This window comes from Arachis stenosperma, chromosome 4 (genome assembly GCF_014773155.1).
Source record: "Arachis stenosperma cultivar V10309 chromosome 4, arast.V10309.gnm1.PFL2, whole genome shotgun sequence".
In the NCBI taxonomy this organism is placed as follows: Eukaryota; Viridiplantae; Streptophyta; class Magnoliopsida; order Fabales; family Fabaceae; genus Arachis; species Arachis stenosperma.
Window position 1 is genome coordinate 76,363,626 of NC_080380.1, and position 22,959 is coordinate 76,386,584.

At 33.3% G+C, this 22,959-nt stretch overlaps 1 protein-coding gene across 3 annotated transcripts; it reads right to left on the minus strand.

Moving 5' to 3' along the window:
- Positions 1 to 3,707: 3,707 nt before the first annotated feature.
- On the minus strand, positions 3,708 to 16,467 carry LOC130974306 (uncharacterized). Of its 3 annotated transcripts, none has more exons than XM_057899118.1 (12): positions 15,477 to 16,467; positions 14,882 to 14,966; positions 14,711 to 14,800; positions 14,247 to 14,320; positions 13,928 to 14,012; positions 13,726 to 13,815; positions 13,306 to 13,436; positions 11,609 to 11,690; positions 11,467 to 11,514; positions 11,100 to 11,172; positions 10,894 to 10,997; positions 3,708 to 4,586 (listed from the first exon to the last, which is right to left on the minus strand). In XM_057899118.1, exons 1-12 carry the CDS (start codon positions 16,331 to 16,333, stop codon positions 4,467 to 4,469), a joined length of 1,839 nt encoding a protein of 612 aa, XP_057755101.1. In that variant the 5' UTR covers positions 16,334 to 16,467; the 3' UTR covers positions 3,708 to 4,466. The 3 variants fall into 3 exon arrangements, with proteins under 3 accessions (XP_057755101.1, XP_057755102.1, XP_057755103.1); XM_057899119.1 differs by lacking the exon at positions 3,708 to 4,586 and adding an exon at positions 5,800 to 5,966; XM_057899120.1 differs by lacking the exon at positions 3,708 to 4,586 and adding an exon at positions 7,456 to 7,670.
- Between the last annotated feature and the right edge of the window lie 6,492 nt (positions 16,468 to 22,959).

Sequence of the window (22,959 nt, forward strand, 5' to 3'; positions counted from 1 at the left end):
TGTAACTTTTCCATACTCAAAATGTGGATAACTAATCTTTGGTGGGTTTCTTGCTCTTAGCAATGTCCTATCTGCAAAAGGAACTACGATTAGGGAATCACCACGTGTTAATGCAGCCAAGTTTGCCCCAAAATCTCTTACTGCTAAACCGTCTAGTGTACAGTGATTATAGTGAGCAGTTAGTGCCAAACTCCCGCAAGCAAATTGCGTCAACTGTAAGAAATAATGAAATATTTGTTTATATTATAATAACTAAAACAAATGACATAAACCGAAATTAATTATAATAATATGGGACCATCATGTGTAATTATCACATATATTGACCAAACAGGTCAGTGTTGACAGCTGAAAGAAATAGGACATTCTATTTTAGGAGAAACAAATAATAGACTTCTAATTACGTACACAAATTTCATTCTCTAATTTGTGTTTAAGAAATTTTTTAAAATCACATTTCATAAAATCAGGCCAACCAATTTTGTTTTCACTAAATTTTATATACATAGAATCTAAATCACTCGTACAATTTAGTTTCAATAAAATTAAGAAAAAAAATTCATGCTAAGGAAAAATCTTTAATAAAATAATATAATTAGATTACACAAGGTAATCAATAATAAAAAAATTTTCGAAGATTTCCAAAATATGTGCACAATTCTTATAGCTTAAAATATTATACTGTAATTATGTCCCATGTAGTTGAAAACGTTTGTAATTCAGTTTTCGCGGATTGCTATCTTTCAATTTGTATTTATAGTCAAATTTGCAAGATCTGGCTTGCTAATTAAAATAAAAATTTTAATTACAAGATCTATATTAAGTTACTATGTTTTTCTAAACATTGATACAAATATTCTGTAACTAATATAAAATGAATTGAAATCAAATTTAAGTGTTAATTATGTTGCACTTAAGGAAGTGTTAATTGACCAACCTGTACCTATAAAAGGAGTTTCTCTTTCAAATCGATTTCTTCTTCCTGTTCTTCTTGGAGGAACATAGCCAATTCCTCTAAATCTTGATTAGGTGCAAAAATATCACCAAATTCACTCAACTTTCTATTAGTTCTTGCAGCAATAACCACAATACCAGCATCATTACAGTCTATTTCAAATCGATGACTGTCCTCCAAACTTTGCACAAGTCGACCAGCCATAAAGTCATAATGCATAAGCAATTTACCAAATGCATTACATAATTTATTGAAAATTTCAGAAAAATTCATTTCGCTACTTGGAGAATCAAAGAAGAAGACATTATCTTGGTAAACAACAAGACATAAGTCGATATTGGACAAAAAAATTCGCTTATTAAGAGTGGATTGCTCGGGATAAACAACTACTTTCTCTATCAATTCCATTATTCTCTTAAAAATCGGTATTCCTTCAATATATTAAGTTAATGAAATACCAAAAAATATCAGAAAATGACAAAAATATATAGTGTTTGACAAAAAGGTTAAGCAAATCACTACGTCACTTTATTGCTATTAACACTACTGAGAAGTTAGAATTATGTATGTTATTCTCCATTATTATTGTTTACATATAACGATTTAATTAATAATATGTGGTTAAACATAAATTTTTTTCTTTTCTTGCGTCATAATTTAATACTTGAGACTCTCAATGCTTTTGATTTTTTATTAACACAAGTGGAAAATATTATATCACAGTAACTCATTTTGTAACAAATTTATAGCGTCTTCGTAGACATAAATGTATAATTAATAGGAATTAGTTATACATATTTATATGACCAATAACTAATATTATCTACCTTAAAAACTTATAGTATCTAACTTAATTTGAATCTATTAGCCAATTAACCCAATCAATTATGTAACATACATTTGAAACTTTTAACTTAATCCGGTTTCAATTTAGAGTTTTTATGGCTCAACTCCCAAATTAGGCAGATTGGACTTAAAACTGTGTCATGTGCTTTCTTTTTCTTTTTGCATTTCCTCCCCCTTCTTCTTGTATTACTGTCGCTGTTGCGTTTTTTTTCCTTAAATTCCTTTTTCATCCTCTTGGTGTTCTCATAAATGTTTTATTTCTTTTTCTTTTTCTTTATTTGATTTTTTTTTATTCTTCTTGAGTAGGTGAAGTAAAAAAAAATATGAAGAGAAAAATAAAAAAGAGAAGAAAATGATGAAGTAGCATATTTTTGTTAAAAAATACATAAACTTACTAATATAACACAAAAACTTTTGCAAGTAATACCAAAAATAAAAAACAAGAAAAACTAAATTCTAGTACATCATACTAAATAGAGTGATGAAAAAAAAGATTCAATCCTCGTCTTAAAGAATTCAAAAATTAACAAGCTTAATAGCGATTCACACATAAAAGTTTACAGAAAACAAAATTCTTAAATTGATGTATAAAAGTTTCTATGCTAATCCTCTTAAATTGATGTATAAAAGTTTCTATGCTAATCCTTTTAAATTTTTGTATTGTGTATCAAAATTTTTGTGCTTAGTAATTTTATTGCATTTGATTGGATAAATCAATATTTTAGTTTTGTGATTTTTTAAAAAATTATGCGCTCACCACCACAATTTGTGTTGTATATAAAAAAATTTTGTGCTCAATAATTTAGCTATAACATATATTGGAAAGAAAAAGATGACGGAAATAATAAACGAGGAAAAGGAAAAAAAAAAGAGAAGAATCAAAATAAGAAAAGAAGAAAAAGAAGGAAGAAGAGGAGGTGATGATGAAGAAGAAGAAAGAAGAGGAGATAGAAATCAAACGACAAGAACAAAGATATGCTTGGTTAAAAATATGTTTTGTCACCTAGCATTTTTTAAATAATTCTGACCCCAAAAATAAGTTAAAACAAAATAAAAACTCTTAGTTATTGTTCCAAAAGTTATCTGAAACTGGATTGCTCTTGGGCCGGGACGTGAGGTCCAGACTCCTTCTAAGATAGCGTTCGACTTGTATCGTAGCCGATGTGCCATCGTCCGAGTTCTTCGGGTGGAGGTGGAGAGTGGTACCTATAAGAGACTCCGATGCTTAAGTTAGCAAGGGCTTTAAGCAAATTTTTAGTAGATTGAAACTTAAATATACCTGAGGGTGTCAGTGTATTCAGGCATGGACCCAGGTAGAAGCAAACCACAAAAATTTTGATGAAAAAATATAATTATATAAATGTTAATATTTATTTTTTGTTATATTATGTTTACTCTTAAAATAAATAAATAAATAAATAAAATAAAAAATAGTGATAATTAACTTCATGATACTACCTAATTAGGAGTTATTTGAAATATGTTTTAGAATATCAATAATTCATTTAAGTGTCACAAATTTAAATTTTATTTTGTATATATAATTTATTGGACAATAACAAACTCTTAAATGGAGTTCAGATTCACGACAAATTAATCTTTGATCTGTTATGTTAAAATATACTATGAAAAAAAAAAGATAAAATAAAATATCTATACATAAATTTTACTTTATATATTTTTGTCCCTATTGTTAATTTTTTTTTGGTCCGTCCTGAGTATATTTATAGTAGAATAAATAACCACCTTTAGAAATAGTTCCACCTTTATAAGTGGATAACTATTCTTTTTATCTTAGAGGTTTGTTAAGATCTACCTTCTAAAAGAGATAAATATAATAGCAGATATTTGAAAAGGTATTTACTTATTTGAATAAGCAGGACTAGACCTCCTTATCGCTTATCGTACCCAACCTCATATGAAATTGGACAAGTAGAAGAAGCCGCCCTTTTTTTGGGTGGGTCTTTATCTTCATTGGATCAAGCTTTATGTATTTGGACTAGGGTATGAAAAGGTAATATTGTAGAACTGATTCACCCGTAAATTAGTCCCAGCCAGTTTGCTGACTTATTTGACTTTCCAGGCCTCGATCTAAAAGAGAGCTGCTTGTTACACTCAAATGGGTCAACAAAATTGTTCTCTAAGATCAATGTCCCACAAAGAAAACTGGACAATTAGAAGATGCTACATTGTTCTCTGATAATTTGGCTTACAGTCTGATGAAGGGTACGAAAATGAGAATTACAATGTCTTAAGAACGTCAAAATATATATTAATCAGGTTTATTGACAAGCACAATATAACAAAATCTAGCCAATGGCATCACTTTTTGTTCACAGAATAAAGAAATTGCATGCATACTTGCCCAAATTCACTAACTCATTCTGTGATGCGTATCTTTTTCCCCTTAATTTCTTACCCATGGTACAAGCGTACAATCGCGATCCTCGGACCCTGTGTTCATGTTGCCTTGCCCCAATTACATCAAATAGCTCTCCGATGTCAAGATTATAAATCTTTAGGAAGACAAGAGAAAGGAAGCAGATTTTGGAGGCAGAGAAAGAAGAGTTTTGCTGGGTTGCACTGCTTAATCATATATTGGAGTTCTTAGTACCTTGAAAACTAGCTACATTGCACTGTCGAATGTGATCTCTTGTAATGCGAATTAAGATACAATTCTTTCTTTGGCTTTCCATGCCAAGTACTTCCTATTTTCTTGCTTGTATCTTTTCCATTCTCTCAAAGCAGCTAGGATGACATGCATTGTAACCGGAAGAAAAAATGGCTGCAGCAATAGAAAAAAATATAGACATTAAAGATAAATAAATGTCAACTTGTAGCTTAAAATTATGAATACATCTGAGTTCATTTCCCGGGCTATAGCCTATAAGCATTTCGTTCAAGCTTCCATGTATTGCACTCGAGTCTTGATGAGCACCATGGTTCTTCTAATCCCTTATTATATGTCTCGTTTTATTATAAAAATCTCATCCAGCTAAAGAGGATTCAGTTTTCAGCGTATGTGGGCTTATACATATCTGCATTCCCTCATTATTAATGTCAAAATGAAACAAGCAATGACGGAGCTTCTTTAGGACAATGGGAGCTATGGCCCCCCCAAGACTACTACTTTCATGTGTATAAAAGGTTATGAATTGGCTTTCACTCTTCTTGTAATTCTTCAATAATCTATGGTCCTTGGTTCATCTCTTATTATAAGGAGTAAAGTATGTCTTTTTGTCACAATCATTTGTGATCATTTTCAAAAAAAACACTAACCGTTTAGTTTCATTCAATTTTGTCATTAACGTTTCTGATCTGTTTCCAAATTACCCTTAGACATCAATTACACGTAAAACCTTAGGGACAAAATTAAATGAATTGAAAATGTTAGAAACAAAATTGAATGCAATTAAACGTTATGGATATTTTGAAAAACAAAATCACAAATGTTAGAGACAAAAAGTAAACTTTATCCCTTATTTTAATTTAATATCCATTGGATATATATCGTTTACTTTTTCTTTCTATATCATCAAATCTTTATTTTTCTATTTTTATTTAGAAAAAACAACTATTTATACCCCTAAATTTACAAACTAACAAAATACCCATGAAACTAACATTGTACCCATACAAGATGGGTTCCGTATAACAAAAGTATCAAAACTCTAATTTTTGTTGACTTTTTAATAAAATTTCCAAATTATCCCCACCATTTCTTTCAATCTCTCTGACCAACACCCTTTCCTCCACAACTCGGAGGTTATCGCTGCCATCTCAGCCCTTAAGAAGTTCGAAGCTATTGACCTCATTTTCAGGAGCCTCACCCACAACTTGGCTGCCAAAAACCCTGTTCTTCAATCACTGGAGGACGAAGCTTCTACAACACCAGAAGGAAGGGCTGTGGTGGCTCCCTAACAGAGAGGAAAGCATGGAGCTTCCGCCGTTTTGGAGGAGAGAGAAGGGGGACAGTTCTTCAACCTGGTTAAAGAGCACGTGCGTAGAACTAGAAGTGAGTCGAGCTGAGCCGAGCTAGACCAAGCTCAAGCTCGACTCACGAAAATTAAGCTTTGCTCACGGCTCAACTCACTAACAATCGAGCCTATTTTTTAAGCTCAAACTTGGTCCACCGAAAGCTCACGAACTGGCTCGAGCTCGCGAGCTGGCTCAAATAACAGAAACATAATATATAATTCTATATCAACAAATTATAACATATATTAAAAAATATTTAAAAAAATCAATTTTATATTATCTATCTATCAATTATAAACTTTTTATTTATTTCCTACATCAAAATCATATATAAAAATGATTATAAAATTTTAAATAAGAACATTAATATATAAATGTGTCTTTTATTCTCTTCTATCCTGAACAATTTAACTAGATTTGTCACGTTATACTTCATCATCCATTCAACCAACAATAATATATATATATATATATATATATATATATATATATATATATATATATATATATATATTGAGCCAGTTCACGAGCTAATGAACTGAACTTATCTAAGCTCAAACTCGGCTCATTTAATTTATGAGCTCAATTTCAGGCTCAAGCACAGCTCACCAACCTAACTTATCGAGCTATTAACGAGTCGAGTTCGAGCTAGCTTGACTCACTTCCAGCCCTGAATCGTGTGTAAAGGCAAAGCCTTTGAAGGGAGGGATCCTAGCCGATGAAATGGGGCTCGGAAAGGCTCTCACTCTGCTCTCTGTTATTGCTCTTGATAAAGTTAAGAGCCTTGATGTTGGTGATGGGGAGAGCAATGCAACGCTATTTGTGTGCCTTGTTTCTGTGTTTTCAACATGGATTTCGCAATGGGAGGATTACAAAGAGAGTCAAGGATGAAGATAAATGACGGGGATAATTTGAAAATTTTATTAAAAAGTCAACAAAAAAATAAGATTTTGATACTTTTGTCACACAGAACCTATATTTTATTGGTACGTTAGTTTTTCTATTTAATAGGTACTTTTGTCGGTGTTCATAAAGTTCATAAATACAAATAGTTGTTTTTTCTTTTAATAGGTACTTTTGTCAGTGTTCATATTACTATTATAAGCAATATTTCTTAAGTTTGTAATTAGAAGGATAAGTTAATTATTTCAAATTATAATGATTTTACTAAATGGAATCCAACTATCAAATAATAAATAATTTTTTTGATAAATAATAAAAACAAGTGAGTTCATACTATTTTATTAACTTTACTTTATAATACAAAATTACTTTTCAACTAAACTATAAAATGGATAACTAATGGCACATGATTTTATTAGTGGAAGTGTTTATCAGAATAAGTGTTTATTAAAATAAGTCTAATCTTTTAATTTTCTATGTCGCTGTTAAAGTATGTTATTACATAATAGAATAAGTAGTACGATAAAATCAAATAGAAAAAATCTTATGTTTTAAGTTTATCTTTTTATATTTTTTTATTGATTTAAAAAAAATGATTTGGACAAACAAAAATATCTATTTATTGTAATTTTATATGCTATTATGTTAATTATAATTTTTCAATTTTTTTAGAATTTATTACAATAGTATAATTATGAATTTATAATTATTGAAAAGTTAAAAAATTAACACATTTAATTTGAATATCAATACTTTTACATAATATATACTTAATTATATATTTAACTCCGCCTATCTTATACTTGCGGTACATAGCCAGTCCCAAGTCCGGATAAAGGATGAGAGTTGTGTTAGGTCTTCGACAACCAACATAAAAATATAGCCGAACCCCCATGACATGAATCAAAGACATTATTGCGCTAAAGCTAGGTCGTTACCCGGAAGCAACGCGTCCTATGGCTCGAGTACGGTGTCAAAGCAAGAGCCGCTGCATCAGTGCCCAGATGTAGTGTTAAATGAGCAAGGGTTCTCGCGTTTTCGTGAACAGACGAGGATAAATAAGCTAGTTTACAAAGTAAAAGGTAAAGGTCGAAGCGACAGAAGGTTGAAATTTGGGACATGGAACATAGACACTCTAACAGAAAAGTCCATGGAGGTGGTGGACACCATGACAAGGAAGAAGATTAACATTATGTGCCTACAAGAAACGAAATGGGTTGATGCAAAGGCTAGGGAGTTTGATACTTCTAGTTTCAAACTTTGATATACAGGAAAGGTGAAGAATAGGAATGGGGTTGAAATAATTGTGGATAAGCAGTGGAAGAAAGACGTAGTGGATGTCAAGAGGGTGGGAGATCGGATCATCTCTATCAAACTTGTGGTGGAGGGAGGTGCTTTCCATGTGATTAGCGCCTATGCACCGCAAGTGGGTTCGGACGAACAACACAAGATAAGGTTTTGGAAGGATCTAGAGAGTTTGGTTCAAGGCATACCTTTGGGAGATAAGATTTTCTTAGGAGGAGATTTAAATGGCCATAATGGGAGAGAAGTGACTGGATATGGGAGTATTCACGGAGGCCATGATTTCGGGGTGATCAATGCCGAGGGTAAAACTATTTTGAACTTTTCCTCAACCTTTGATCTTCTCATCGCAAATACATGTTTTAAAAAGAGACGAACATCTTATAACCTATAAGAGTGGCATGACAAGCTCTCAAATCGACTTCTTGTTGAGGAGAGTTGACCGAAAATTTTGCATTAACTGTAAAATTATCCCGAGAGAGAGTTTGACAACACAACATAGGGTGCTCGTCAGGAATTTTCGCGTGGAGCAAAAATTGAAAACATCATACGAAGAACCCAAGGACGAGGTGGTGGCGGATGAAAGGTGAGGAACAAAGAAGCTTCCTAAGACGGGTAGGAGAAGTGGCAAAGTGGGATGGGAATGGAAGCGCGGAAGAGATATGGAGGGAGATGACAGAAGTTATTAGAAGAACAGCAAAAGAAAATTTTGGTGAATCTAAAAGAATAGGACCAAGAGACAAGGAGTCCTGGTGGTGAAATGCGAGTATATAAGAAAAGATAAAGATAAAAAGAAAATGCTTTAAAGAGTGGTCTTTATGCCGCAATGCAGATAATTAGGAAAAATATAAGACGGTTAAGAAAGAGACAAAAGTGGCTGTAAGTGAAGTAAGAACAAGAGCATATGAGGGTCTCTACCAGTCTTTGGGCACGAAAGAAGGAGAAAAATGTATATATAGAATCGCAAAGAACCGGGAAAGAAAAACGAGAGATTTGGATTAGGTTAAGTGCATAAAGGATAAGGATGGAGAGGTGTTAGCTCAAGAGGAGAAGATTAATGAATGGTGAAAGAGCTACTTCTACGAGTTATTTAATGAGAGACAGAAAACTCTTCTGAGTCTTGGTCGATTATACACAAGGAAAGAAAATCAAAACTTTGACTACTATCGAAGGATTCGAGACTTCGAGGTAAAAAAGGCTCTAAAGCAGATGAAAAATGGCAATGCAGTAGGACCTGATAATATCCCGATTGAGATTTGGAAGGGTCTTGGAGAAAAAGGAATCAACTGGTTAACCAAGCTTTTTAATGAGATTTTAAAGTTAAAGAAGATGCTTGATGAGTGGAGAAAGAGCACCTTAGTACCTATCTACAAGAATAAGGGGGATATACAAAGTTGCAAAAACTATAGAGAGATTAAACTTATGAGTCATACTATGAAGTTATGGGAAAGAATGATAGAACGGAGGTTGAGAAAAGAGACACAAGTAACAGAGAACCAATTTGGATTTATGCTAGGCAGATCTACCACTGAAGCGATATACCTATTAAGAAAGATGATGGAGAGGTATCGTAGTAATAAAAGGGATCTACATATGGTGTTTATTGATTTGGAAAAAGCGTATGATAAGGTACCAAAGGAGGTCTTATGGAAGGTTATAAAAAAGAGGAGAGTAAGGATCGCATATATTCGGGCAATTAAAAGACATGTATGATGGGGGCATAACTAGTGTGAAGACTCAATGTGGTGTGACAGAGGAATTCCCTATTGATATAAGATTGCACCAGGGATCATCCTTAAGTCCATACCTTTTCACATTAGTCTTGGAAGTACTCACAGAGCACATCCAAGAGCATGTGCCATGGTGCATGTTTTTTGCCGATGATATCGTCTTTATGGGATAGTCAAGGACCTTTTCACATTAGTCTTAGAAGTACTAACAGAGCACATCCAAAAGCCTATGCCATGGTGCATGCTTTTTGCCGATGATATCATCCTTATGAAAAAGTCAAGAGAAGACCTAAATAAGAAGTTGGAGTTATGGAGAAAAACTTTAGAAGTGTATGGTCTGCACATAAGCCGTAGCAAGACGGAATATATGGAATGTAAGTTCAATATGAGAAGAAAAAACCCCAAAATAGAGGTAAAGATTGGAGAAAACATTCTACGAAAAGTTAAAAGTTTTGAGTATCTTGGGTGCATCATATAGGATAATGGAGAGATTGAACAGGATGTAAATCATAGGATCCAAGCAGGTTGGTCAAAATGGCAGAGTGCAACTGGTTTTATATGCGACAAAAAAGTGCCTCTAAAACTTAAAGGTAAATTCTATCGCACCGCTATGAGACCGGCTATGCTGTATGGTACGGAGTGTTAAGCGGCTAAAGGGAAGCACGAACATAAGCTGAGTGTAGCAAAGATGAAGATGTTGAGATGGATGAGTGGTCATACGCGATTGGATAAAATAAGGAATGAAGATATAAGGGAGTGAATTGGAGTAGCACCCATTGTGAAAAAGATAGTTGAATCGTGTCACAAGTGGTTTGGACATGTGAGAAGAAGATTAATAGAACATCCAGTCAGGAGGGTGGATGAGATGGAAGATGGACAAAGGACGAAAGGCAGAGAAAGACCCAAGAAGACCATCCATGAGGTGGTCAAACGAGATCTACATGTAAACGGTCTCTCTGTAGACATGATACATGACAGAGTACAATAGCGTCGTTTGATTCATGTAGCCGACCCCACTTAGTGGGACAAGGCTTTGTTGTTGTTGTTGTATACCTAATTATATATTTGGACCTCCTAATTTTTTTCCCAAGATCTGCCACCGGAAACAAGTGCATTCAAACGATTGAATGATGCAAACATCAAGTATTGATCTACATATACCAGGCTAAAAGAACTAACCGAATAGATGGCAAAACAATGCTCAAACGAATAGTAGCTGATAGACATAATTGAAGGATGGAAAAAGGCATTCTCCACCAGAGATCTTGCTTGCCTTGATGATACTGACAAGAAAAGAGATTGGTCATATTTTAGTAACAAACAGCAGCCTAAATATCTTCATCAACGCCACTAATAACCTTTTAAAAAGCTTATAGGAAAGATACCAGCAGATGCATTATAAATTCCAGTAGATGCATAACTTTGAGCAAACTTTGCAGCTTCCAGAGAAAACTTCACCTGCTCATCAACACATAACATTCAGGAGGTAAAGAATTTAATATCCATATTTTAAAAATTAAAAGTTAACGTAGAGAGAATATATACAAAAGAAAATATTAGACAGAGTTTCCAGCAAAAATCTGAAATTCAATATTATAAACATAAGATATTTAGATGTGAAATGGGGAAAAATGAATTATGCTATATGCACTAAACACAGGACATTTCAACCAATGGAATGTGGTTGACATCATAGTCCATGTTAAAAACACATAATCCAATCTACAACAACCAAGAAACATTTACAATCACCTGTTTTCCAATTTCATCAATGATAATCATTCTTGGCAATGATTGAACCTGCATAGAAATGGAATTTCAGATTGAAAAGCATTTAGCAAAGAATAGCCATTTTAAAATTTAAAGACACTCAGTTGATAACTGATAAATATACCAATCTGGAAAGAGATCCAAGTGTCGTTGCACATGAATGTAAATTAAAGCATACATGCTTCCCTGACAAAACATCCAACTCCCTACATAAAATCCACTGACAAAAATTATATTCACTGCAGTTTAATTATTAAGGAATATTTTTTTTAAACAAAAGAAATACTAATAATAATAGTAATAAATGCCTTTGATATAAATGAATATATAAATAAATATACAAATTCTACTTATATCATCCAAAGAAGATAAGAGTCAATTTCAGTGAGATAAGAAACAAGGATGAAAATGCATTTAGTTAACTTCAATGGGAACATTTTAAAAGTGTTAGAGAGGTACGGCAGTACCAGTAAATCAGAATGAATAGAAACTATGTATTATCACAGACTGACAACAGTATAGAATGAGTATAGCTGTATTAAAATGCAGGAAAACAAAAACAAATAACGAAAACATCGATGAGGATCGCTTCATACTCCTAAACCTCACCACCAATAACAGCCAAGTGTTTTTTCTTTAAGGTGCAGATGAACACTGATCAAATGATGACATTGCTTCCGATCAAAAGCCACATACATATAAAGACACTACTAGAATTTTTTGATATGTTGAAAATAATATGGAGTTTTAACTAAAAAAAAAATAGAAAAGGAATACAGAAAATAATCTTTAAACCCAAACAAGTTTAGTTTTCCTGGTTTCATATAATCATATATATAGTTCTTGTTGCTCTCCCTCTAAACCTACCTGCTATTCTCTATCGGATGTATTCCATTTAGTGAGGATTCTATGTCTTTTTTACATCGTATGACCAAGCTATCTATGGCAATATTCTTCCTTCCAATAGAGGTTTCTCCAACTTTCTCCCATATCATTCATTCCAAAAGTTATTACATTTAGTGTTCCACTAACGCATAGCAACATTCTCATCTCTAGAGTATATTTAAGTTCTTCTCATGTCGATTTTCACCACCCACCATCCACTGTTGTTTTCCTTGAAAGTTGAAATTGAGAGGTAAATTTACTGCAGCTATTTTATGGAACAAATCAAAGGAGAAAACTATCCTTGTTTTATTGATAATTACTTGACAACAAGTTTATATTGGCAAATGATATAGGTACAAATTTGCCTACAGAAAAATGATTTCATGTAAGCATATTTCCTAAAGTTGTTTTCAGCTGAAAGATTTTTATAGAAATTAGGAGGCAACGCATTTTCTAAATTTTTAAACACCAGCTTGTTAAGAAAAGGAGAAATCGTATTTTCCACACCCAGAGAGAACACTTTCCTTTGACTGTTATATGGCTTATATCAGGTGTAGGAAAGTACATTTCAGAAAATGCTTTTTCCATTAAAAGAAAGAAACAAATTTTAAAATATTTCCAAGAAGATACACCAGAGAATACAGACAATATAACTCGGAAATATTTCCCATAAAACAAAGGAAATGAATTTGTTATGCCTCGAAGAATTGTATTATTAGAGCAGAACCTAAAGGATACATAATGAATTATAAATTTTTTTAATTGAATGAGATTCCCCCTTTTAATATATATGTCCATTTAGGAGCTTGTGACATGCAATTTAGGACACATAGCACTATCAAGCTTCCAAAATAATTTTAACAGGTCAAAGAAATTCCTATTCAAAACATGTAATTAATGTTTTCTAAAGAATACAAAAAGGATTATTACTCTTACCATTCTGTAAAACCTCTTTCACTCCCTAGGAGGATGTATGCCCCTGATTGACCAACATATAGGTTATCAGACTTGAGACCAAGGAGTTGCCGCAACTGCCCCATTAGAACTTCAAAAAGCTTCTGGAGATTCTGTTTCATAATATGCATGTTTCCATGTTTAGAAACTGAACTTATGATATCTATGTATACCAGCATAAACAAATAGCATAATATTCTCTATCTAAACCAGAACATAAATAAAAGTGCTTTAAAATAATTGCTGAATTGTAATGGCTCAGATATATCAATTATTTGTTAATGAGAACTTATTACACTGGGTTGAAAATAAACAGAATAAAATTTTCCAAAAATTGGGTTACTTTCGATGTATATAATTTAAGATTTTGATTAATGAGTGTTAACAAACTAAAAGGAAAACCTGGGGAGAAATCACACGTCTGTCTGGATCTTTACTCTCCAAATCCTTTACACAACTTTCGGGATTCCATACAACAACACCACCCCACATCTGCAATATTCCAAAATAGGCTCTTCATAACAATCACAAATTTGGAATTTTATAAGACATGTAATATTACAAAATGATAAAGTAAGGAAATTTTGAAGGTGAGATGAATAACAGGAGATATAAAGCCATTAGTCTTAGAGAGATCTCCATTTGGAAGCTCCAATTGCAGAGGACATTCCTTTGCAGATGGTATATACCTGCCATTATATACAAGGAAACATTTAATGTAAGCTCTGTCTAAACGCAGATCAGAATCAACAAACTAATCACAATAGAGAATTGTAATAGCAGTAGAGACAATGAGACAGAAGAAATTTCAATTTTTTCCATTTAATGCTAGCACTAGGAAGGCTATCAAAAGTAAAAGAAGAAACGAATTCTTAGATTATGAAAAGAAGTAAATAAATCTAGGATTGAGCTGAAGAGTATACACCACAAGTTGCAATACTTTAGATCTCCCTCCCGCTGCAACTGAAGTATCTAGATGCCACTCATTTGAATTAAGCTGTTCAACATCAAAATATTTACATCAAATACATCACCAAATTTATTATTGTTGTATCTCAGATAGATATTAAGTAAATACTACAAGAAAAATTGCAAGGTTCTGCATATACTTTCTAATGCATTAGCAGTGATAAAGAACTCACGTAAGTTGAACCATCTCTACAAAAGACATATGCATAACTCAATAGACAAAGGAACTTCTAAATGATCAAAGCGCTGTGACTTTATCTGATAATCACTAATTATGCCAACAAATCAAATATTTTTGGGTAGAAAGGCACATCATCTATCCAATGATACAAAAGTAGAAAGGGTCTAAAAGTTAGAACTAAATAATGGTAAATTTGCTACAAACTATAAATAAGTCAAGACCAAAGAGAATGTATACAAAGAAAGGAAGATCCTTGGTACTGAATATGTGGCTTCCATGTATATCATCCCAGCACGAAAAGGAAGACTTTGGCGTGTAGTATAAAACCTGCCAATTAGGAACAATAAAATCATTCAAATCTAAACAATGCCACGACTTTTTAACCATCAAATGTATAAAAGGCTATACCTGGCTTTCAACCGTTATGTTTGCTATAGGTTGCAAAGCTTGGATCACAGGTTGCAACAGAGTCTTGTCAATTTCATGAAAACTCCTATATTAAGATCACCACAGAAACTTCAGGATGAAACTCTTTCAAAGAAAACTAAGCTAATAATATTCATGACAACACATATAAAAGCAAAAGAACAGTTCAACAACGATCTAGAATAACTGTTAAAGCCTCTATGTCACCACTTAAAACATGTGAATTCTGAGTGCCTAACTTATAAATAACATATCTAGATACAACATAACAAAATAAATACTTATCATCCATCTAAGATGAATTTCTATGCTCTGCAATGTAAAAAGTTTTACACTATCCATCAATCAAATTGCAAGTGAGAAATCATGATGGGTACTATTGTAAAGGGTATACTAATCTGACACTTAATTGTATTTTCATTTGCTGACAGTGACACTTTACACTGTCAGTAAATGGAACATTAATTCCTATTTATAAAAAACATCAATAGCTAGTTTTTGAAAGAAAAAAAAAATTGAAATAAAACAACCTCATTAAAACAACACTGAAATGGAGTCTCAATTTCACAATCCATACCAATCATATATCCAATCTTGTGGCTCTGCATTGAGCAAACTGAAGGAAAGAACAATCCTGCCATCAGCACCAACCGGCATGAACTCACTGCGAATCGAATTCCCTTCATTCCCGCCATTCATAAACACCCTGGCAAAGATCTCAGCTGTCCTTGAAACCGCCTCATCCTCCGAAACGTGGCCGAGTACCCACGCATGCCGGTACTTACCCACCACAGCCCTCACTTCCCCTTCCTCCTTGTCCCCATTAAAAACCACAACACTATAGCCCTTCCCTCCACCGCCTACATTCCCCAAACAACGCTTCAGCATCTCATCAAAATCTTCGTCACTCAACTTCCCGCCAAAAACAACTTCACCACACTTCAACGGACACCGAGCTTCCGAACCCTCCGTCTGCGCGCAACTGGAGCCTGAATCGATGACCACAGAGACGTCGTAGTCACCGCCGCCGCAATTGCCGCATCGCAAGGAGTTAGGGTTCAGTTGGGACATCTTGTGGGTAATTGCTGCTGCGACGTCGTTTGGACCAAGGCCACGAGAAGCGGAGAAGTCAAAGCCGACGAATATGGCTTGGAATCGGCAGGGGAAGTGTAAGGGATCGGACTCCAATTGCGAGGAGAAGGACTCGATTCGGTCGAAGGGGAGTGGAGCGCGGTAGATTTCGATGGATTTCCAGAGGAACGGGAAACCTATAATGAATGAGAAGAGCACTGTGAGGCTGAGGATGAGGCGCTTGATGCCGGGTTTGGTTGTTCGCATGGATTTACGGTCGGGAGTAGATTCCTGCATCTGAGACTGCGGGGTTTCTTCTTCTGCGGGCTCTGGGTTTAATGGAAAATTGGATATCTCCTCCATTGTTGCACCAATCGAGGTTGTGAATTCTATCTCTGGTCTCTGAGTTTTGCGAATTCAAACTCTGGCATGAGCTTGAATTGGCTGAGCTAAGCAGTCCATAGTATACAGTAAGAGGTGAAGTTTATGTTTTGCAATTTCATAGGTAAACCACGGCGTAAAATTTAGCAAACCGCTAATTTCAAAGACGCGAAATTAGAGTGCGTTCGATTCTAAAAATAAAAATAAAAAATACTAAAAAATAAAAAACGTAAACCGAACATATTTTTAATGACTCCCACTAGGAATTAATAGAATATTAATATAATATATATAATGGACTATTATTTATTAAATCTAATATAAATTAAAAAAATAAATATTTAAAATAAAATATTATTAATTTTTTAAACATAATACACCTATATTATTTAGAATAATCATCTAAATATTAGGAATAATAAATGTCTGATATTCTACTTAATCGAATATTTCTAAATCTTTATTATATACATTGTATAGATACTCCATTAACTTCTTATACTTCTTCATTTTTAATTTGTCTCATTTTTTAGTAATGGAAGTGATTTTTCTTTAATTGCAAAAAGTCAAACTTATAAAATTTAAAATAAAATAATCTGAGTCAAACTTATAAAATTAAAAAAATTGACCTTTCAATTTCATGTGACCACACACTAAGAATGTGACCTCCGTAAGTAGGTGAAACACGGGAATTGATCCTCTCCAATAGAAAAAAAATGGATGTTGTCCAGTGGTTTTTTCTCTTATTTAATTTTGCTCCCACTTAAAAAATTAAAGGTAAAATATCACACTTTATTATCTCTAAATATTTTTTCCACTTGAGAGAATCCATTTCCGGTGAAACACACTAACTTTAATAATAATACAACATACAACCATTTTTCTAATATTAAAATTAAAAAAGTATCACGAAAAAAAACATACACTTTGATTTAATATTTGACTGAATATAGAATATTATAATCATAATAGTTAGTATAGGTGATGATTCAGTCTGGTTACTGAGTCATTAGTTTAATCGGTAAGTCACTGATTAAATCGATTAAAACAAAAAATATAAAATAATCAAAATTTAAAATACATATTTAATATTTTCATTAAAATTTTAACAAAAATTAAGTCTCAAATTCTAAAAATAACTAATACCAAAATAAACATAAAATTTATTAATACTATTACATTAGTATCTTAATTTGACATAATAAAAATAATAATTCATGGATTATATTTAAGGAGTAATTTCAAAATCTAAGTATCTTTCTTCATTTGACAAATATAGAACTACATCTTGATTGGTTTCATTCTGATTTGCATTTTCTACAAAATTATTATTAGCTTTATCATCATTTCGATCATCTTCTAAATTCAATTGATTTAGAATTTGAATAATTTTTCACAAATCATAATCAATAATAAGATAAGATATTTTATAAACATACCAAAATCATCCTTTAAAAAATATACCTAAATCATCTAAAGCTAATTGAAGAGACGTATTTGTAGGATCATTTCGTAAAGTATTAATTTCTTCGGGAGTTAAAAATGATGATGAATCTTCCAATATCCATTTCGAATGATCCTCAAATACAAAAAAACAAATTGGATCATCACTTTCTTTTTTCATTTGATTTCTATATTATCAATTTACTTTATTATTCTTATGATGACTAAAGAGTTAAAATGCCTTAAAGAAAGAATAATAAAAGAATATTTTTGTTGTAATTTTAAGTTGTAATGAACATAAATAAGATCATTAAATTTTTTATTCTCTAACCGATTTCTATTTTTTGAGTGAATATATTAAAAAAAATACTCCAGTTACGCTCACAACCAGAAGAACTACAAATTTGACTCAAAATACGAACCGCTAAAAAGATTTACAAATTTGGTGCTCCACATCCATAATATTTTCACCATTGATCTTAGCATAAAAAGAAAATAATATATCACAATCATAAAAATCAAATCATAGATATATCACAATCATAAAATACTAATTTTAATAAGAAATTCACCAGTCATCAATGTGCTTCTTTCACGTATTGCAGACTGTCTTTCAAAGTTTTGTTTAACATTTTTAAAGATTCTCATTTCACTTGTTAACTTAGAATTCAAATCAGCATCACCGCAAGCATATCTCTCAATGACATCTAGTAGGCCAAAAGTTGTTTGCTTGTGCTTTTCAAATTCTTCAGCATAAAAAAAATGGATTTAACTAATAACCAGTAGCATGAAGATTTTTTCGAAGTTGTGAATCCCAATGTGTATCTAAAATCTTTAAATAAGGATCAACAACCCTCTTTCTTTTTGAAACCTCTTCACTGTCTCTTTCCTAGCTTTATAAATAGCTTGATAAAGAAAATTCATTACAGTTGTATCTTCACTATCCATAATAAGCAATACACGAACAAGTGGCTCAATAAGATTAACAATTATTAGTGCATTGATTTTAAAATTTAGAATCTAAGACTTGATCTGCAAACTTTTTAGCTTTGACTTCTTTAGAGTAAGCAGAGCTTGTCCATTCTCTAGATGTCACGATAAGTCTCAAAGTATCTTTTTGAGATAAAATACTTTGCAAAATAATAAAATTAGTGACAAACCGAGTTGGAGCTGGACAAAATATTTTCCGCCCGCGTGTAAATTTTCTCATCAAGTACAACGGATGACAATGAATATAGATATATCTTATAATCATTGAAGCTTGTGACACAGTTTCAATCACTTCATTCAAATTTTCAATATCCTGAAACATCAAATTCACACAATGAGCTGCACAAGAAAACCAATACAGTTTAGAAAACAAAGATTTTAACAACCTTTTAGTAGCAAAATAATTTGTAGCATTATTTGTCACTACATGCACAATATTCTCAGGACCAACAAATAATACAACATCCCTAAACAACTTAAACAAAGCATCAGTAGTTTTCGAGTAATGAGAAACATCAACTAACTTTAGAAAAATAGTTCCTTTAGGATAATAAACCAAGAAATTAATTAAAGTACACCTACAACAATTAGTCCATCTATCAGCCATAATAGCACATCCAGTTTGTTTCCAAATCTCACGATAATCTTCAATCATTTTCTTTACATCTTCAACCAAATTACTCAATAAATACCCATGAACTCTTCCATAATTTGGCTCTTTATACCCTGCATTCATGTTTACAATAGAATCAATTATTGGCTGATAATAAGCTGAATTAACCGCATTAAATGGCACAGAAGCATCTATTGTAATACCCTACCACACAGAACTTTACATCTAGGACATAAATCAAAGATGACGAGGTATTACGACCTTTAAAAAGAAACGTACATATATAGATATATTTATGAAGAACAGTTTAACTAAACCATATTGAAAATGTGTCACACTCGAAAGGCGATTGGATAGAAGGCTTATATAGAAAACCATAAAGACAAGTATATAAAAAAAGTTTCAGACGATAGGTATATAAGCAAGCTCTAAACTCTACCTGCAAAGCAAATGCCGACTAGAATATATATATATATATATATATATATATATATATATATATAACTCAAAAATAAACCAAAAGATAAACTTAATTACTGCTTCTCCAAGTCAACTCTAGGAGGGACAAAATATAAAATACAAGGTGGAGAATCTATTTACATATATAAACATAAACCAAATACAACCACCGAGTCCCAAGATAGTTCTTCGCTTTCAAGAGTCTCCGAAATGCTCAGTGCGGTGCTTTGTGTCCTGCATCTGAAAACAGCAACACATGTGTGGAATGAGAATCTAAGATTCTCAGCTTGGTAATGGTGCCCACATAAATAAGATATAAGGTCCCGAAAAAGTCAGAAGCAATCCTAGAACTCTAACATTCAGAATCAAACTTAAAGAATAAGCTAAACTAGATTTTGGGTACATAATTAAGGTTTTTAAGTTTATAACTGAGATCCTAGCTTAATGGTGGACGAAATTGTGATCACATGCTCTTTGTACTGGTATGAAATTTAATAATTGACTTTATTTGAATTCACAACTCCGTTCAACTAACCAGCAAGTGTACTGGTCGTCCAAGTAATAAACCTTACGTGAGTAAGGGTCGATCCCACAGAGATTGTTGGTATGAAGCAAGCTATGGTCACCTTGTAAATCTCAGTTAGGCAGATTAAATTGGTTTATGATGAGTTCGAAAATTAATAATAAATAGAAAATAAAAAGGGATAGAAATACTTATGTGAATCAATAGTGGGAATTTCAGATAGGTGTATGGAGATGCTGTGTTCCTCTTGAAACTCTACTTCACTACTCACTCTTCCTTCAATCCTTCTTACTCCTTTCCATGGCAAGCTGTATGTAGGGCATCACTATCATCAATGGCTACTTTTAATCCTCTCGGGAAAATGGTCCTATGCGCTGTCACTGCACGGCTAATCGTCTGGAGGCATCACCCTTGGTTGATAGCTACATCCCATCCTCTCAGTGAAAATGGTCCAAATGCTCTGTCACAGCACGGCTAATCATCTGTCGGTTCTCAATCAGGTTGGAATAGAATCCATTGATTCTTTTGCGTCTGTCACTAACGCCCAGCCTTCAGGAGTTTGAAGCTCGTCACAGTCATTCAATACCGGAATCCTACTCGGAATACCACAGACAAGGTTAGACTTTCCGGATCCCCATGAATGCCGCCATCCATCTAGCTTATACCACGAAGATTCGGTTGGAGAATCTAAGAGATATGCGCCCGGCCTAAGGTAGAACGGAAGTGGTTGTCAATCACGCGCGTTCATAGGTGAGAATGATGATGAGTGTCACAGATCGTCACATTCATCAAAGTGTTGTGCAACGTATATCTTGGAATAAGAATAAAAGAGAATTGAATAAAAAGTAATAGTAATTGTATTGAAACTTGCGGTATAGCAGAGCTCCACACCCTTAATCTATGGTGTGCAGAAACTCCACCGTTGAAAATACATAAGTAAAAGGTTCAGGCATGGCCGAATCGCCAGCCCCCTAAACGTGCTCAATGGCCTCCTAAGATGAAGAATAAAACAAAACTGAGACCAAATATGAAACGTGGTCAAAAGACGTCTAATACAATAGTTAAATGTTCTATTTATAATAAACTAGCTCCTAGGGTTTACATGAGTAAGTAATTGATGCATAAATCCACTTCTGGGGCCCACTTGGTGTATGCTTGGGCTGAGCTTGATCAATCCACGAGTTGAGGCTTTTCTTGGAGTTGAACTCCAAGTTATGACGTGTTTTGGGCGTTCAACTCCGGATCATGACGTTTTTCTGGCGTTTAACTCCAGACAGCAGCTTGTACTTGGCGTTCAACGCCAAGTTACGTCATCAATTTCCGAATGAAGTATAAACTATTATATATTGCTGAAAAGCTCTGGATGTCTACTTTCCAACGCCGTTGAGAGCGTGCCAATTGGAGTTCTGTAGCTCCAGAAAATCCATTTTGAGTGTAGGGAGGTCAGATTCCAACAGCATCAGCAGTCCTTTTGTCAGCCTTTTTCAGAGTTTTGCTCAAGTCCCTCAATTTCAGCCAGAAATTACCTGAAATCACAGAAAAACACACAAACTCATAGTAAAGTCCAGAAATGTGAATTTAACATAAAAATTAATGAAAACATCCCTAAAAGTAGCTTGAACTTATTAAAAACTACCTAAAAACAATGCCAAAAAGCGTATAAATTATCCGCTCATCACTTAACCCTTCAAATACTACTTCAAAACAAACAATACAAACAAAGAAATCACAGATAGAATACAATTACAGCAGATAGAGGATATAACAATTAAGCAGAGATAATCAAATAGGAAAACCTAAGTAAAGCACATTCAAACAAAACAAATAAATGCGTATGATGTATGTCTATGTCCTATGGCTAATGAGCTCATTTGTTGGTTATACAGCCAACCCGGCATGTCAGGTAGCTATCCCGGGCATTGTCTCTCTGTTGCACACAAATATCTCAGCACATCGGCTGTCCATTAGAGGGAGAATTTCCTGTCACCATTAGAGGGAATATGTCCCTTCTCACCATTAGAGGGAATAGGAGCCTTGTCACCCTTACAACCAGAGAGAAAACACAAATATACTCATCATCAATCATCAATCTTCACAATCATCAATAATCATTCACCAACTCTCATCAACAACATTAATTACCACATTTTTATAGCAAACACAACAACTTGACAAATAGTACTAAGCCTTAACGATCCCATCTAATTCAACTTAACCTACGGTCACCTAACGTAAGTTTTCACACGACATTACATATTATCTATGAGAAAGTAAAACCATACCTTGGCCGATTCCTCCCTAATGCCGAAGCACCTCAAATTGCTTTTCCTCCACAAGCTTCAAGCTTCAAGCCTCTTCTCCTGCTTAATCATATCCATAGCCATTCTTTAAATTTGACAAAGTTGTTTTGAATTTAGCGTGCACTCCTCTAAATGAAATTCTGAAAACTTCCTTATTCAACAAAAATTTGTCTATCTGCAACACACCATTTATATCCTTTATTGACTATGAGAATTTACCTCAGATTTTTTTTCTAAATAGAGTTTGAATTTTTTCTAACTTTACAGCACCTTTTCTACA